The sequence below is a fragment of the Grammomys surdaster genome, unplaced genomic scaffold (genome assembly GCF_004785775.1).
Source record: "Grammomys surdaster isolate TR1022 unplaced genomic scaffold, NIH_TR_1.0 67, whole genome shotgun sequence".
Lineage (NCBI taxonomy): Eukaryota > Metazoa > Chordata > Mammalia > Rodentia > Muridae > Grammomys > Grammomys surdaster.
Genome location: NW_021604569.1, coordinates 8,111,414 through 8,128,171, shown reverse-complemented (window position 1 = coordinate 8,128,171; position 16,758 = coordinate 8,111,414). Strand labels below are relative to the sequence as shown.

The 16,758-nt window shown below is 38.2% G+C and overlaps 1 protein-coding gene across 5 annotated transcripts in view; it reads right to left on the bottom strand.

Annotated features, from left to right (window-relative positions):
• Positions 1-16,758, bottom strand: part of Ehbp1 (EH domain binding protein 1) — a 269,903-nt gene that overhangs the window by 36,198 nt on the left and 216,947 nt on the right. For 2 of the 5 annotated variants that reach the window (XM_028778114.1, XM_028778127.1), the window contains exons 16-18: positions 15,124-15,262; positions 14,862-14,968; positions 12,055-12,178 (exon numbers count right to left, since the gene is read on the bottom strand). In XM_028778114.1, coding sequence (XP_028633947.1) covers positions 12,055-12,178; positions 14,862-14,968; positions 15,124-15,262 — 370 coding nt within the window. The remainder of the gene's footprint in view (positions 1-12,054; positions 12,179-14,861; positions 14,969-15,123; positions 15,263-16,758) is intronic. The other 3 variants (XM_028778121.1, XM_028778141.1, XR_003712756.1) reach the window with 2 other exon arrangements.

The following is a 16,758-nucleotide window of genomic DNA, read 5'->3' as shown; positions in this document are numbered from 1 at the left end:
ATGCAACTCACGTATGCCAGCTTAAATCTTTAGCCAAACTAGGGTGATGATGAAGAGTTTGATCTAAGAATACACATAATATTGAACTTTATAGAAATAAGGTACATAGGAGATTCTAGCATATATAAAATGCAACTTTCCAAATTTTCTTAATTCTAATATAATAAATATACTAACTTCAAGTTTATTTGTTGAAACAGAATCTCCTTTTTAAGCCCAGGCTGGGCTAGACCTCACTATATATATGGCCCAAGATAGCCTGAAACTCACAGGAATTCTCCTGCTTCAGACTCCCCACTGCTAGGATTTTAGGTATGGGCCACTATGTCTGGCTTCAACTCTTACATGACATATAGTTACAAAGTCATGCTTTAATACTACATATACTTCTGATAAAAAAACTTTACTTTGAATGAAGATGGAATTTAAATTTTACTTAATATAAATGGAACTCCTCTTTTTAGAATATAAAGTATCTCAGACTTCAGAATTGTTTTTAGAGTCTCCCCAAAAGCAAACAGACTCAAAAAGAGCTCAGGAGCACTGTTTCTATTGGTTGATTTTTTCCTTCTATTAATTGTATTAATAAAGTATAAGTGAAAATATCAGCAAACAAGAACAGAACAATAAAACTTAAGAAACTATACAACTAAGAGGAGATGCTATCAACACCCTCCTGTATTTATACCTTAACAATGGGCAGAACTGGACATTTTATTATGTTTGACTTCTCCTTATGGAATGCTTGCTCCTGGATAACAAGCAGCAGCAGAGTCCAGTGATGCTCACTGCAGCAGGACAACAGCCTTGCTGTGACCAACACTTACATGCACAGGACTGCTGAGTCCCTGAGCCACAAGACAGGCGATCTCATCTGTCCCAGTAAACCTTTCATAAATTCCTGAGCAGTCACGAACACACACAGCTGTAGTACAGATTTTAAAGGCTGAGAGAGGAGAGGGTAACCATGCTTAGGGGATGATGCAGGACTGCTTCCTAGAGGCAGCTTAAAAAATTTAAAGGACATGTCAGACACACTCTCTTACACCACCCTTATTTAGACTTCCTTCCAGTTACATAAAAGGAACATGAAGGCTAGGGGCACAGCTCAGTGACTGAATACATTCCTAGCATATTCCATGCTTTGAGCCCAGCCTGGAACACTGTAAAGAAAAAAACACATGAGAAAATATAAGACAATTGTAATTACAAGAGTATCCTTTACCTTGGGAGATGGGTTCCAAGACCTTCAGGTAATTACCTGAAGGTAGTAATAGCGCTATATGTGTGTGTGTGTGTGTGTGTGTATGTGTGTGTGTACATGTATGTGTGTGTGTGTATGTGTGTGTGTGTGTGTTTATCTTCCTGGACATACATACCTATAATTAATTTAACTTAGAAATTAGGCATAGCAAAAGATTAACAAATATATCCATATAATAATATAAAGCAATTACAATAATATTCTGTGACTATTGAAAAATGCATGAATGTGGTCTCTTGTTCAAAGTAGCTTTTTAGATTTCCTATGGGGTATGAGACACCACAAGCCCATCTGAGGAGATGAAGTGTGGAGAACGAAGCAGGCATTGTGATGCAGCGTTAGGCTACTGTTGACCTTCTGACAGTGTGTACTTCTGGATTTGAGATCACAGCTAGGCATGGGTCACTGAAACCAAAGGTAAGAAGGAGGTGGCTACAGACTACCACGCTCCCCTCTCTTTATACATGAAACGACCTGTTTCTACCATTCAAGTAAATCCCTTGTCACTGGTGGAGCTTTTATACTGGAGATTAATGGGCATAGTGAGAAGATAGAGGGTAACGTGGGGGAAGGGAAGGGGTAACTGTTGCTTTCTTGAGCTAATGCTATGCTAAATAAACATCTAAAGTGTGAAGCAAGGCTAACACAGGTGAAACATGGATAAGGAACATGGGCAGTGGTCCATGGTCCTCTACGCCAAACAGCCAGTATCCTCATCAGGACAGCTGTGACTGCTTGTAAGAGACCCCCAAAATCAGGCTTGTTGGTTGTTAATGTTCTCTCATAGAAGCCCCGCCCAGCCATTTGTATGCAGTTCTGCTTTAATTACGTATGTTCTGGGGATGTGATGTGGTCTGCGGTAGGAATGGGGAGAAGACAGGCTGTGGGGGGTTAGTTGAAGTGGGCACTCCATCTAAGCAGCTGTGGTATGGCTGTCGCCCGCCTGGCTGCCATACGTGCAGAGGTGAGGCTTTCTGGTGGTACAACTGCTCTGGGGCATCCACACTCCTGCAGCCCCTCCTCAATGCAAGGGTTCCCAGGTAGAATCTTCTTTCAGTTTGTGGTGGTGGTGGTGCTCTTTGAAAGAGAGGGAAGGAATCTGCTTTTGTCCTCTCAGGGAATGAGTTCTTATAGCAAGGGGGTAGCTGTCTGTTATATTACAGAGTATTTATGCATGCTAGAATGATCTTGCACATTTCCTGAAGCAGAGACTTAGTCTGTGACTGTTTAAAAAAAAAAACAAACAGGTATGTGTTTGGCTATATTTTGAGAGTTCTTGTCATTAATGCCAATTACAGTCTACATTTCATTATGTTAATTAGTAATGGAATATAATCTTTCTCTCTTCTCTCTAGTTCCCCCACCTTTGCCACCCTTCCATGCCCCCACCTCAGTGTGCTCAGGCTGGCCTCAAATCAACTAAATTCACCCATCTTTTGCCTCCACTTTCTGAGTGCTAGCATTATGGATGCAAGCCACATCATCTGGGATTGGACTAGACGCTTGACCTGACTCATCATATACAGTAGGTTCTATTATCATAGGTTTTACTAATACAGTTTGTAAGTAGGTCTTGGGGACTATTGCATAAAATAGTACATATTCTTTTAATTTGTTAGGAAACATGTTATTTTAAAAACTAGGCAAAAATAATTATACTTAAGGATACAAGTGGAATCCAATTTATTTACAATTCTGACCTGGAGAGACTCTAGAGCAGCTCCCTAAATCCTGAGCAAGGCAGCCCGTGCCTTCAGCCCCAACCCCTCCTGCAGCAAGTAAAAATGTATCTTGGGATGAGGAGTCTGAAGAAAAGAAGGCATAGTTGGCACAGACAAAACCAATTCAAGTTTCCTTCAAAGTAGAAACTCCCTACAAAATAATTAATGTCACACTCTTTACCTCCATCAGGAAAGGCCAAGATCGATTTAGATTTCTCGGAGATTACTTAGGTAACTTCCCATGAGGAAGATGTTTTATTACAAGAACAGTGGAATGAATATACTGGAGGAGTTAGAGTGCATTCAGAATGGGATCGTCTTCTTTACCAGCTTAATGCTGGCACACAGATGGGCTGCAAGCAGCCCTTGCAGGGGCAGACCTGTGCACCGGCTTGAAAACTATAAAAAAAAATTATGTAAAACCACAGATCCACAGATTCTAGATGCTACTTCCCACATACTGAACTAGACCGCAGAGGGTGGGATGAGAACCTTCCATCTTACCCAGTAATTTCAATGGATACTGTAGTTCGAACACATTTAATTTAAAAAGTAGAGTCAATGGGACCCACTAACTCATCAAGAATCATAAAATCACAACAAATGCCAACAAAGTAGAAAACAAAAGAAAAATAATTGAGGTCCAAGTTTAAAAATGTTTAATTCTATAATATAAATTTCATTAAGGTTGGAAACACATCCAAAATAAAAGCTACTGACTCTTCTGATATGACTCTGGCTAAATAAAAGCCAGTTGATTTCGGAAACATATAGGTAAATGTCCAGTTGAGCCTGTAGGATCACTACCACCCTTACCTGACTTAGGAGAGTGCACTAAGTGGAAAAGACCGTGCTGGGGGACCTTGCCAGACCATCTTACCATGGCGATGTATGACATGTCCTTATTTAAGGATGTGATAAAAATAAGTTGTGCTTCTGTAGATCCTCATCTCAGAAATGCAGCTGGACATGGCTGTCAGCCACTCTACTTAAATTGTGACTTGAATTATTATGGAAGAAAAGCCCTTATGTTTACTGTTTATGGAAAACCTTGCTACTGTCATTCTTGACTGGACAAGGAAGGCTATGAGGGGAGAAAAAAATTGTGTGGAGCTAAAAGTAAAACAGACAAAGCAAAGGCTATCCCAACATTTAATGAACACAGTTCCCTGTGCTCTGTTTGTGAGTTAAAGTGGATTACCAAAATATGAACATTTTATACAAACAGGTTATATACAGTCAGGTTCAGACAACAGAAACATATTCTGTGACCTATCCCCTGATTATTGAAATACTGAAGAAATGCTTTAAAGGCACCAGGGTAACATTATTTCACTTTTCATAAACAGAGGTTTGAATTATTCCTCCTAAATATTTTAACTCCTTACATTGAAGATGCAAATTCTAAAATACAAAATTAAATTCTTTTGAAGGACACTGAGCTCCCTCTGGTGAAGGCGTAACAAGTTTATTAAGAGAGCGCCACCTCTGGAATTATAATCCCCTCTGGCTTCTTCCACGGAGTTTACTGGTTCAATTTTCATAACCATGAGCATCATTAGGGCAATGCAGTAATTAAGAGTTGTTAGAAAGTGAATTCTCAAGCTGCAGATTAGAAAATTAAACTATTTCCTGATTACATATTAATGGAACACAACAATAGCAGTTGCCATAAGCTTGGAAGGCAACCAAGGGATAAATCTGTGTACTTAATTACCATAAACAATGGCTGCATAGAAATGAAGTTTTATGCACATTCCCTTCTGTAATATGTCTGATATCAGTACACACTTGACAATTCTTGTTCAATTATCTCTATTATTTAATGCGCTGTGAACGGCTCTGTGTAAATAAAATTAACCACCCCAATTACTTTGAATTCATCTAGGGACAACGTAATAAAAAATGTGAAGAATTCTGCATGCCTATTAATCTAAAACATTACAGAGCTTTCCCATATTCTCTTGTCTATATTTATTATGTCTACATTTATTTTACTGCCCTACTAATTCAATTACATTTACCATAAATGGTCAATGGAGTTTTTATTTAATTAATCTTTACATAGCACCACAAACATGTTCATTATCTGATAATATCTACATGGTCTCAAATGGTAAATACTGCTTATTTAATAACTTACTGAATTTAAGTAAACTTATAAGCCAACATGTAATCACCCAAAACATTAAAAAGCAGGCCGGCCAAACGTGAAGTTATAATAAAGTTCAGTGTTCAACGTGGGGGATAAGAAATAAAAAGATATAGATGAAAGTGAAAGAAATATGCATACAATAAAAATCTACTGTGATTGACTCTCAGAACGTTTTAATGCTTTGTTAGATTTTGAAATTTTATGCTTGGTACCTAGGTCATGGCATCAAAAAAATCCAGATACTTTATTCATAGAACCTGTTATCATAGTGAGGGAAGGTGCACCATTAAAGCGACAAGATACTTCAGGCTCTGTGGTCATTTAGTGTTGGTCACTTAGAAGAGAAAAAAATTAATGAGAGCACAATTACATTATCTATACTGAGATAACAGAAGTGCACATGTGTTTATGTTCATAGGGCAACTCTTTTATGATCATACCTAGCATTTCAGGCATACATGCACAAGACACTGTAGAATTGTAGGAATTCAAGAGACAGTGAATCAATCAGTTTTCATAAAACACAAGGAATAGTTTTCAGTAAGCTTTTCCAATGGAGTGAGAAGGTATACATTCTGAGGTTACATTTTCGTAACTGAAACATCAATGTTGTATTTTGAAGGTTTAGTTTTCTAGGGTGTTGAAACAGGAGACACAAATACATATCCAGCAGAAGATTATAAAATCTACTATGAATATAAAAATAATTGCTTTGGCTTAGCTGTTAGTCACTTCAATTTTGTTAGAATTTTTATTCCATTTTTATTTATTTAGTTTGCATGTGCACATGTCGGTTTAGCATGGCACATGTGTGACAGTTAGAGGACAACCTGGGGACACTGCTTATTTCCTTCAACTGTGTTAATTCCAGGGACTGAGCCTACATTTTCAGGTTTGCTGGCAAGTTCTTTTGCCTGCTGAACCATCTCCTGGGCTCCTTCTTTCTTAGATTTTAATTGGTTTTAGTTTAAAAATCTCTTAGAAAATCATCTTCAGGTGTTCATAACAGCTGATTAGAGAGTATAGCTATTTTCTGAAGGCTATAATGTTCAAAGAAAACTTAATGACTAGCAAAGAGATAGAGTTGAAGAAATGCTTTATTTCTTTGCTTATTCCAAGTGAGGAAGCTTTTGCAGAATGTTTTTTGCGATTTTTTTTTTTTTTTTGTGATGGTAGGGGAGAAACGTTATGGGAGGACGGACAAGCTTGTTACATCCTGAAGGCTCAGCAAAGTGCCTTTCATTTTTATTTTATTTTGTTTGTCTTTTTTTTCCCTCTCCCTGAGGCAAGACATTCTGGGCTGGCTTGGAGCTTAGGATCTACCTGGTTTACATCCTGAATGGGATTCCAGGTGTGCACCTCCATACTCAGCTTGAGTATCTTTTTTGCATAAACTAAAGTGAATACTGCTTCTCTTAAACTGCCTTACAGAGCATGTAATGGCATGGAGAGGATCCACCAAATTGCTAACAAAACCCTTGAAAAATCAGGTGCATTTCTCAGAGGAAGAGTGAGGACAGGGGCCTCAAAGGGGCTGCTGGGAGTCAGGTACCACAGACAGCAGACTAGTTTGGATAAGAATCCAAAGCTCCCCACTATTTCTCTCAACCTCAGTTTCTTACCTGAAAAATGAGGTTCTTACACATTTGGAGGTTCTAGCAGGGAGCACAGCTACTGTATGCCCTTGACTCAAGACTTGTCCTCCTCTATTAGGGGGAAGGTCCTCCTCTTTGATCTGTTGCCTAGCTTCTGGAGGGACACACATGGATGGCTCAGCAGTTGTCTGGTCTCAGTGAGAGACAGAGACTGGATGCACCAGGGTGGAGGGAATATGGTGGAGGCGGGGGGGGGGGGCAAACCTTTCAACCCTTTGAGAGGAGAAGGGAATGGAGGAGGGTTTCTGGGAGGGGGCAGTGTTTGATGTAAATAAATAAAAAACCCAAAACTTTCACTTAAAAAAAAAAAGCACTGACTACCTTTGCAGAGGACCAGGGTTCAATTCCCAACACCCGCACAGCAGCTCACAACTGCCTGTAACTCCAAGATATGACATCCTCACACAGACATATATACGTACAGGCAAAGCACCTAAATGCATATAAAACAAAAATAAAAATATACAAAACTTCTAGTTATTAGCAGAAGCTCTTTTATAGGATGCCAACAGACAACAAATAAAACAAGTGTCTTGCTTATTTTTCATAGAGCTAGACACATATGAGGCATATGATAACTACTGTCACCACTGCCAGACTAGGTAGAAGATAATGTGTAAAATTCTGGTGATTTGAAAAGACCAATTATCAGTACTAACACACACACAATCTACTTTGTGTGAATGTGCTCAACATTTCCCCTGTTTTTGTCATGGTTTGAGACAGGGTTTTGCCATGTGGCCCAACCTTGCCTTAGCCTCCCAAGTGCTGTGATTATAGGTAGAAGCCACCACATACATTCCATTTCCTTCTTTAAAACAGCTTATGACATGTAGATCCTTAAAGGATGAGAAATTCTGAAGGCTACATAGAGTATTTCTTTTAGCTCATTCTGCCCCCCTCCCCCCCTCCAGTACATTTAAACAGCCAGTCAGGTGTTTGCAGCCAATGCTCTAGGAAAAGACATGGAATCAGTTCCATCTGGCCTGGGATTTAGGGGGGGGGGGCTACTATCATGATTCTTTAAAAATTATTTAAGGTTATAAAGCTGCAAATTCCCCCATGTGTTTAATTTTTATATTTAAAATGTAAATAAAATGTTATTTAAAAAAATCTCCCACATTACTGGATGAAAACACTATAGTTTTATAATAAAAAATATGACTATAAAATGGAAACAATCAGAAATAGAAAATAAATAGTATTCACTACAATGATACAAACTGCAGCAAATACTGTAAGGAATCATAACATTCCCATTCTAAACTGCACCTGCCAGGGTTACAACATTGCTGGAAGATTCATTGGTGCAGCACTTACACAGTGTCAGTTTGGAATATATTTACTACATAATTCTAATTAAGTTTTGCTGAGAGAGCAGGGGAAGGTAAGGAGGGAATATGAATGAATGAGTCCATACTATCACCAATTTTGGATTAGCTCAGCAACCTGATAAGGAAGCACCTGCATAAATCCTCATGCTTCTTTGTCCCTGCCACCGATGGCCTTCCAAGCTATTGCCTTTCACACCTGTGGCACCTCCTCATCTTGCTGCATGACCCACCAAGGCTCTCTCTCCTTGTTAGAGCAGCCTGTCAACATGCCAGGAGAAAGTCCAGCAGTTTGGGCCTCCATCCAATTTCTTCCTTCTCTCATCTCCTCAAATAGGTAGTCCTTAAAACCTCGAGTTACTCACACTCTAGGAATTTGGAACTGGAATGATCATTAGTATTATTTAATGAAACAGAGTTTCATTTGGGAAAAGTATTTTGATTTCTAAGTTTCACAACTTGATTGAGTATAGAACTTTAAAATGATCCAGAAATGACACTCCTAGGTGTATACACAAAGAACTGAAATGGTGTTTCAAACAGATGTCTACACATAAATGTTTCCACTGGTCAAAAGTAAAAATAAGAGCTGTCAATTAGGAGTGAAGCACTGAAACCCAGGTTCTATTCCCAGCACCCACATAGCAGCTCACTGCTGTTTGTAACTCTAGCCCCAGAGGAACCAATGCCCCCTTCTAGCCTCCATGGGCACCAGACATGTACACACGTGGTACACAAACATACAGTAAAAACTCTCTTACATATAAACAAAAACTTAATTATAAAAACCGGTCCATTAATAGCTAGACAGATAAACAGAACATGTACACACATACACTAAAATACATCTCCACCATAAAAAGGATGAAGAGCATGACAGCGAACTGTAAAACTATATTAGGGGCTTGGGAAGGAAAAAATAAAGTTATTGTTTAAATGAGTACAGAATTTCTACTTTGGTGGCAAAAACTTTTGTAGATGGTGGCAACAACCACACAACACTGTGACTACTTTAAATACTAGAGACCTGAATGCAGCACATGTACAGAATCATATATTTTCAAATGGTTAATTTTAGATCATGTAGATTTTTAATCTGTAAATAACTGAGTATAGCCTGTATATACAAGTATACAGAAAAGGTAAATAGAGCAGTATTTCCCAGTTTAAAAAAAGAAAAAAAGATCTGGCAGATGCTGAGTGTGGTGGTGTACACCACAATCCCTGCTCTTGCAAGGCCGAGGTAGGCAGAAGACTGAGTTCTAGGCTGTATAGTAAGACTCTATAAAGAAAAAGAAAATAAGAAGGCAGAAGAAGAGAAGAGTATAGGGAAAGAGACAGGAATCAAGAGCTAAAAAGCTGAAAACCCATACTCAGGCTGTGACTCTGCCTTTCCTAATAATGCTACCTTTTAAGTTTATTTTATTTAGTACTGTGTCTATGTGCCATACAAAAGCACATGCCTGCTCTGTAGAGGTCAAAAGGACAGATTTGTGGAGTTAGCCCTTTCTTTCCGCCTTTCCATGGGTCTTGGGGATCCAATGCAGGTTGTCAGGCTTGTTCTGCAAGCACTGTTACCCACTGAACTACCTTGTTGGAGCCAAGGTCACTGCAAATGAATCATTTCCCCTATGTGAGCCTGAGTTGCCACATGTGAAGGCTAAGCTGTGCTTACCTCTAAGGCTGAGGTTCAGGAAGTACACCCACATCTCTAACATACCAGGAAAGAAATACTATTAAAGTACGTAAGTTGGAATGTACGAGGACCCCAAAGAAAAAATGACAGCTTAGTGCTTTTGCTTTCTAACATACTATCTTGTGTTTCATATATTAACTAGTTTTTAATCTGAGTATGGCTTTTTTTTTTTTTTTTTTTTTTTGGCACTGGAGGAGGTTTGTCACAGTCTAAGGTGATTTTGGGAGCTTATAAAGTTGGGTCAGTTTTAGTCTGAATCTGCAGCAGAGACCTACTCAGGATAAAATTCTGTCTTGTGAATAAGGGATATGATAATCCCCAAAGGGATTCTAGAATCAATTTGTAGTCTATAACCCTCAAGTAAAACGGATCTGTAGCTGGAGAAGCCATTCCAGGCTGCACTGGTGATGTACAGGCTGGGGAGGAGAACCTGAGTTACTTTTGGTTAGAACCCTTGATAGATCAGTTCCAGGAATGGAAGAGGGAAAACATTTTAGCTTCCTAACTACTAGCATAAGGCTCCATGGATTGGCTCTGTATAGTAACATACACTTCGTTCGGTACAATCAGCAAAGGCAATCTTCCATTTATCAATGCAACAGAAGCAAAGCAGAGAGTTATTATCAGTCACCTTAAAATGGCTAAGAAAAGAATTCAAAATTATTAGAGAAGTTATACTATCAAGTATTTGCATTTTAATAGCTAGCACAGCTAATATATTTAGAGTCCTTTAGGAACTAAAGAAAAAATATAAATGTAAAACAATATATTAAGTTATAGATGTATGCCTACTCCACATGACTGTGTGTTGCTCAGAAGGCAGGACACACATAAGACTCGTTAGCGTACTGGTAAACACAGTCTAGCTACTCTGGTGTGGGGACAAGGGCCATGACAAGACTTTGGTGGCCTGAATTCTGCTCAGGGCTTGCACTTGGTGATCCATGGACCCTGAGCACCTGCTACATCTGCCCCTCATCAGCACAAGATGTGTCAATGACTACTTCCTCCAATGGTTTTTTGTTTGTTTTATGTTTTAAATGGAAGAACTTTTTCTCCCAAGTCTTCCAAGAGGCCCACTACTTCAAGAAAAATATACCTAAGCTCACTCTCCTTGAAGAGAGGTGGAGAATCCTAACAAAATCTGAGGAGCCCCAGGAGCAGCTCAGGAGTTTCACAGAACAGCATGAAGCCCATTAGATCCCCACTGGATCACAACAGGCCCATCATCCCTATCTGACTAATTTTTGACGCCTCTAAAACATGCACTTTGAAATATCCTGTATAAGAAGCTTACTTCTGGTAAAGTTATATTATTAAATATAGTTTAAGAAAGCATACAAGAAAAAGCTCAGGAAAGCCTCCCAATTCTAAATCTTGCTATTCTTTAAAATGGCCACAAAGTTAAATCAGCTAATAGGAATAGATTTTTAACCCTCATTTTTGGTAGGTTTTTATACCATAACTTACCTTCAATTTGCTGTGAAGGGTTTGAACTTAATCCTCAATTGTTATTAATTTGTAGGAGTAGCACTTTAAAGAAACACACACACACACACGTGCACACATGTATAGAGTTCTTTTCCAATAGCTTATTGTGCTTTTAGATCTATATAATCTTCATTGGCAATCAGCATTAAATACCACTCTACCCTTCGCTCAGGAGCTAAGTTGCTGTGCTAACCCATCTTTACAAACCTTGCTATATACTTTAATCCTTTCAAATGCAGCTATGACATAAAGTATTACAGACTTTTAAAAACCCGTTCTCTTGAAAAAAATAGTGGAGCATCAGTAACCAGATAGTATTCTCAAATTTCAGTGATCTAGTCCACAGAGCCAGCCCTATGCACAGCACTCTGCTTTACGCAGTACATGGCTTTAGCTGGCCAAATCTTTCTTTTTCCCCAATGAATCAGTAGAACAGTAAAGATCTTACTTTTTTTTAAGCAGTGGCATATCAATGAGGCACAGATGTGTATTCCAACTCTGCATGGATGAGCACACTGTTCAATAGTGCTGGCTCACACGGTATCAGGGTGAGTTATCACTTCCCATGAAGGCGCTCTTATCACCAGGACCCAGAGAGGTGGCTGCAAATCGCAGCCTTTTTATTTTCAAGGCAGTTTTGCTGAACATTCAGGCTTCAAAGATTCACACTTCCAAAACTCTATAAGAGTTTGTGAACGCTCAATTTGCCAAAACTGTTTACAGTGTAATTGGGCACCGTACCTGTGTCCATGAGATAGCGGAGGCGCTTCTCCACCAGCGCGGCACGGGTGTCAATTTGCTTCTGCTCATTCTCCAGTGCTGCCAATTCCCCTACAACATACTGACTGGTGTCTTTGAACCCTTTCTGTTAACGAGAACAAACAGGAAGGGGGAAAATCACTTGTAAGTTGCAATTCTCCTTTCTGCAAACACTTAGTAAAGCACTTACCTAGAGAAGCAAACACACACTTAGACTCAACCTTAGCACCAAATGCCACTCCTCCCTGCATTTAGGTATCTTTCATATGCATCACGTGTAACAAACTGTTGCAAAGACTGAACATTGCAGCTGGTTAGTGGAATATTTATAAATCCACACCCACAATTGTCAGATATAAAAAGTTAACAATTAGTTACATGGCTTTTCCCCCTAAATTAGGTCAGTAATTTAGGCATCAACAAAGACAGAAAGAATTCTGCTTTGGTGACTATTAAATCTTTCATTCAAAAGTACAATATATAGAAGCAAGATTTTACTGTGAGATTGATCTTTAGACTCACATTTCTTCTGTAGAAACAAAAAGTGAAAAGGCATCTGTTTTGTTTTTGTTTTGTAGGAACTATCTCATTTAATATACACATGTATTTTAAATGATAAAAAGAGGTGGAGTATGGTTGGACACGCCTGAAATTCCAGCACTCAGAAGGTAGAGAAGCAGGTGAACTGCCTAAGTGTTCAGGGCCAGCCTGATCTATGTCCTAAGTTCCAGCCTAGCCTGGACTATCTAGTGAGGCCCTATCTAGGAAATCAACAACTGAAAGTTTTTAATGTCTTTATGTTTTCTTCTGGCTAGATTCTGTATAATACTGAGATGAAGTGTTACTAGTCTTTAGGGGTATAAATTTTATCTAGGCAGATATCAAACCTTGCTACTTAGGATGTAATTCAACTAGTTCACTGTTTAATTTTCTCTTTAACCAAAATTATATTTGTAATTGAAAATTTACTTTCAGAGTTATCCAAAATCTAAAAATGCTCCAGTAAATTTTGTTTGAAATACAACTTTTATTATGAAATATCAGTATAGCTTTAATTTTTAATTTTTATTCTATAGGTATATATTATATGGGCAGGGTTGTTAGTTATGGTATTGCTACAATAAATAAAAAGCCCTTGTCGTAGCTCTTGTACCATTTGAGATTCCTAGGTATTAAACGATAGCTTAGTTGCTACTCGTCACAGCCACGATCGCCAATCTGTAAAGCACTATTTATTCAGAGACAGAAGTGGCACAGTCCTGTCAGATGCTTTTCCAGAGCATCTGGTGCAGAAGGCACACTGGTGTTAAGAGAGCTGGGAGAAATTATATTCTTTAAGCAAGATGCAAAACCAAGAGTTACAGTTATTATAAATACCCATGGTCAATTAATATGTTCAATTATAGTTTATACACTTTCTGAACTATTAAAAAACTGTATTTTTATTACCTTTACTTGTTAAATTGATTATGGCAGTTGATAAGTTTAAAGTTAAAGTATTTCAGAAAATTGTCAGTCTGGCACTCTTATAGTCACTGAATACAATGTCACTACATTGTTTAAAGATTCACACAAAATGGACAGTCTCCATTTCAATATATGCTCTTAGGAAATATCAAATTTAAGAGTAACCTGGTGGATGTTTCCTAGGTACCTACTAGACAGCACAGAGCTTTCTAAAGGACTTTTCTGTTTGTAGTCCCATCCAAAGGGATAAAACAAACACTGTACTTTGCAGACAGTACAAACAAGAATGCAGAAATTATAGCAACACTAAACTTCATTGCACAGTACAAAATTCATAATCATGTCTCTTAGTTTTGCAGTGCTGAGGACTAGTCACCAGACCTCTTTAGTGTGAGTGCACACTGCACACAAATACTCTGAGGCTCACTAAGCTACACCAAATGCTTTCTCAGAAACCACCGAAGGTATTTTTTTTGTACTTAGACTTTTCTGGGTCTCCTGAAGGTGAAAAACATAAAATGGGGTATTTTTAGAGTCCTGAAATGCTGCTGATAACTTTGAGTTTCAGTTTAGATGATTTTAAAATTCCAAAAAAAGATGAAATTTTTTAACAGTGAAAATATTCAAACTGTAGATAATACAAAAGTAACACCATTAAAGAGAGCTGCACTTCTTTCTAGACAAAAATTCAAGTTAAAACTTGTTCTTGCTTCTGTCCCACAGCTGTCCATCAAAAGCAGCTTTCTCCCCGCGGTCTATCAAATATTTCCCTCACAAATCAATTTTACACATGATCAGCCCATACCCCTACTGAGCTGAACCTCCCCGTTAATTAAGTGAAGAAATTACCATATATATTATATTAATGCAAACATCATTCAGCTAGTAATTCACGGCTGATCTGGATAATGGAAAGGTTGAACACCCATTAACCCAAGCCAACAAAATGGGTTGGCTGAGAAATTCTAGCAGGTCTCATGTGACTTCTCCCTCTGACTGCAGCCCTGCGGTATCTGCTATTGTAATAATTAAAATCCTCCCGGTAGATCAATACTGGAATCTCTTTATGGGAAGTGCCCTGATGGAAATGTCTCAAGGAAGCTGGGGCTGTGGAACTCTGAAAAATTCATTTTTTTTTTATCTGACAATTATCACCACTCTGCAGACTAATTCAGCAGCCTACCCCTCTCACACTGCTTTGAATGCGCTGGAGATTGACATCTTAAAAAACCTAACATCTCATTTTAACAAATAAAGGCACTATTTCTACATACAGTTTGGAATTATCAGCAATCATGAAACCACACAAAAAATTAATATACATTAAGTACTTCATCTTCTGATGGCTTCCTCTGAGTTTCAGTTATCGCTGCCTTCTCCTCATTTCCTCTCTTTGTATCTTCCTGTATTGATCTCTGTCTTTTCATCTCTTAAAAAAAGGGGAGAGGCATGTAAAATTATTATAAAGCTTGATATTTATATATTGAAATGTGGCTTTACATTATCAGCGTTTCTACATTTAACACATATACACCTACAGTTAAATACCGTTACATCATGAGGCAGTTCTAAAAGCACTCCTACCTGGTCTGCTCTCAACATACTGACTGAAAGACTGGAGCTGAGTCTTTCTGACTGTAGAATCCTTGTTGAACACAACAGGGTTTCTGAAACGTTCTGCTGCTTTTTGTAATCGTTCAGTCCGGAGATCTTCCACGCCATTCTAAAAGCAAAGGAATAGATGGCACAGTAGTCCCAAATATGGAATTGTATGCTAAGCAGGTAATTTTTACCAATTTAAGATGATGCTGACTTTTCTAAGCTACTTGGTAGCATCTTAAAGCATTATAAATTGCTCAGCAGCTAGTTCTTATGGCCAGTCAGCAAATACTATGGGATACATAGTTTAAAACATCCATGACTTCGGTGTCAGACACTGCACGCTCTTGTGTCTTCTGCTGGTGATAAAAGCATCATTTGAAGCCATGTTACGTCCTATGCCCCCACAACTCTACCCCATCAGTTTGTAGTCCTATGGACTTGTATGACAAGAAGAAATAGTTTCCAATTTTATGCCCATTCAGATAACCTCTAATGCTGGGCGAGGGCTAAAAGGTAGGATTATAATACTACCCTACTGAACTGAATTTCATCAGCTATAACTTTCCAAAGCCCGATTTGTAAGTAAGCCCTTTACAGCCAAGGAAACTACAATTATCTTTTCTGGGAGCTTCCTATGTTAATACTGGTAACAAATTCAAATGGTTCTATCAACAAGAAATATCCCAGCAGACTGAGCCACTGCAGTGTGTGGAAGCTGCAGATACGAGGGGCTGTGTACCAAACAAATATTTCATTTTATACCTAATCTTTTATTATTTTTATTAAGTGTTTTGAAAGTAAATAGGGAAAGGCTAAGATGCATGACTAATAGCTAAGCCTGCTGAATGCTGAAACTGGTTATCAAAAGCTCCCAAGACTTTGGCCTTCCTGTGCATTGAGACAATCGGTAATGAGGGAGCCTCCAATGGCCTATTCTCTAGCCTCAAGGAGGCCTGGGATACAGAATCCTCAAGGGAAGGTAACAGTTTATCCTTTTCCACAAACACAGAATGCCTCATTTATAAATGTGTAAACTGCATTTTATTAAAAAAAAAATAAAAACCCAAATCAATGCTGAAAGCTGCAAGAGCAGATGGGCGCTGTATGCTCCTACTAAACACCGTTTTCAAATCCACCACCGAAAAGAGTCTCGCAAACGCAATCTGTTTAAAGGCTATGTTTTGTTGGAATAACTTTAGAAATTACTACAAAAGAGCCTTTTGCAAAACAAAATCAGTTTCATATATGTAGATAACTAACTCAGGAAAATGAAACAACTTTAAATTGTTCAAAGTTATCTGATGTATTTATTACTAGCATCAACCTTATAATATCCTAACTAGGTCATTAGAATACAAATACTTTTGGCTTTAACTTCTTGAAAAGTATTAATCTTTTTACTGTTATTTTAATGATTATCCAATAGTTTAAAACTTAAGTCTTTACTAATATAAACAAATGTGGCTAAAAATTTTTAGGGCTGGCAGCATGCTAAAATATCAGTGTGATTAACCAGCAAATCCCATCTTAAGAAACCTTTCTATGACTAGGAATTTCTGCTACCTTACAAATGTATTCCTCTAAACCCACTAATTCAGTTAGCCTTTTCAATCCATT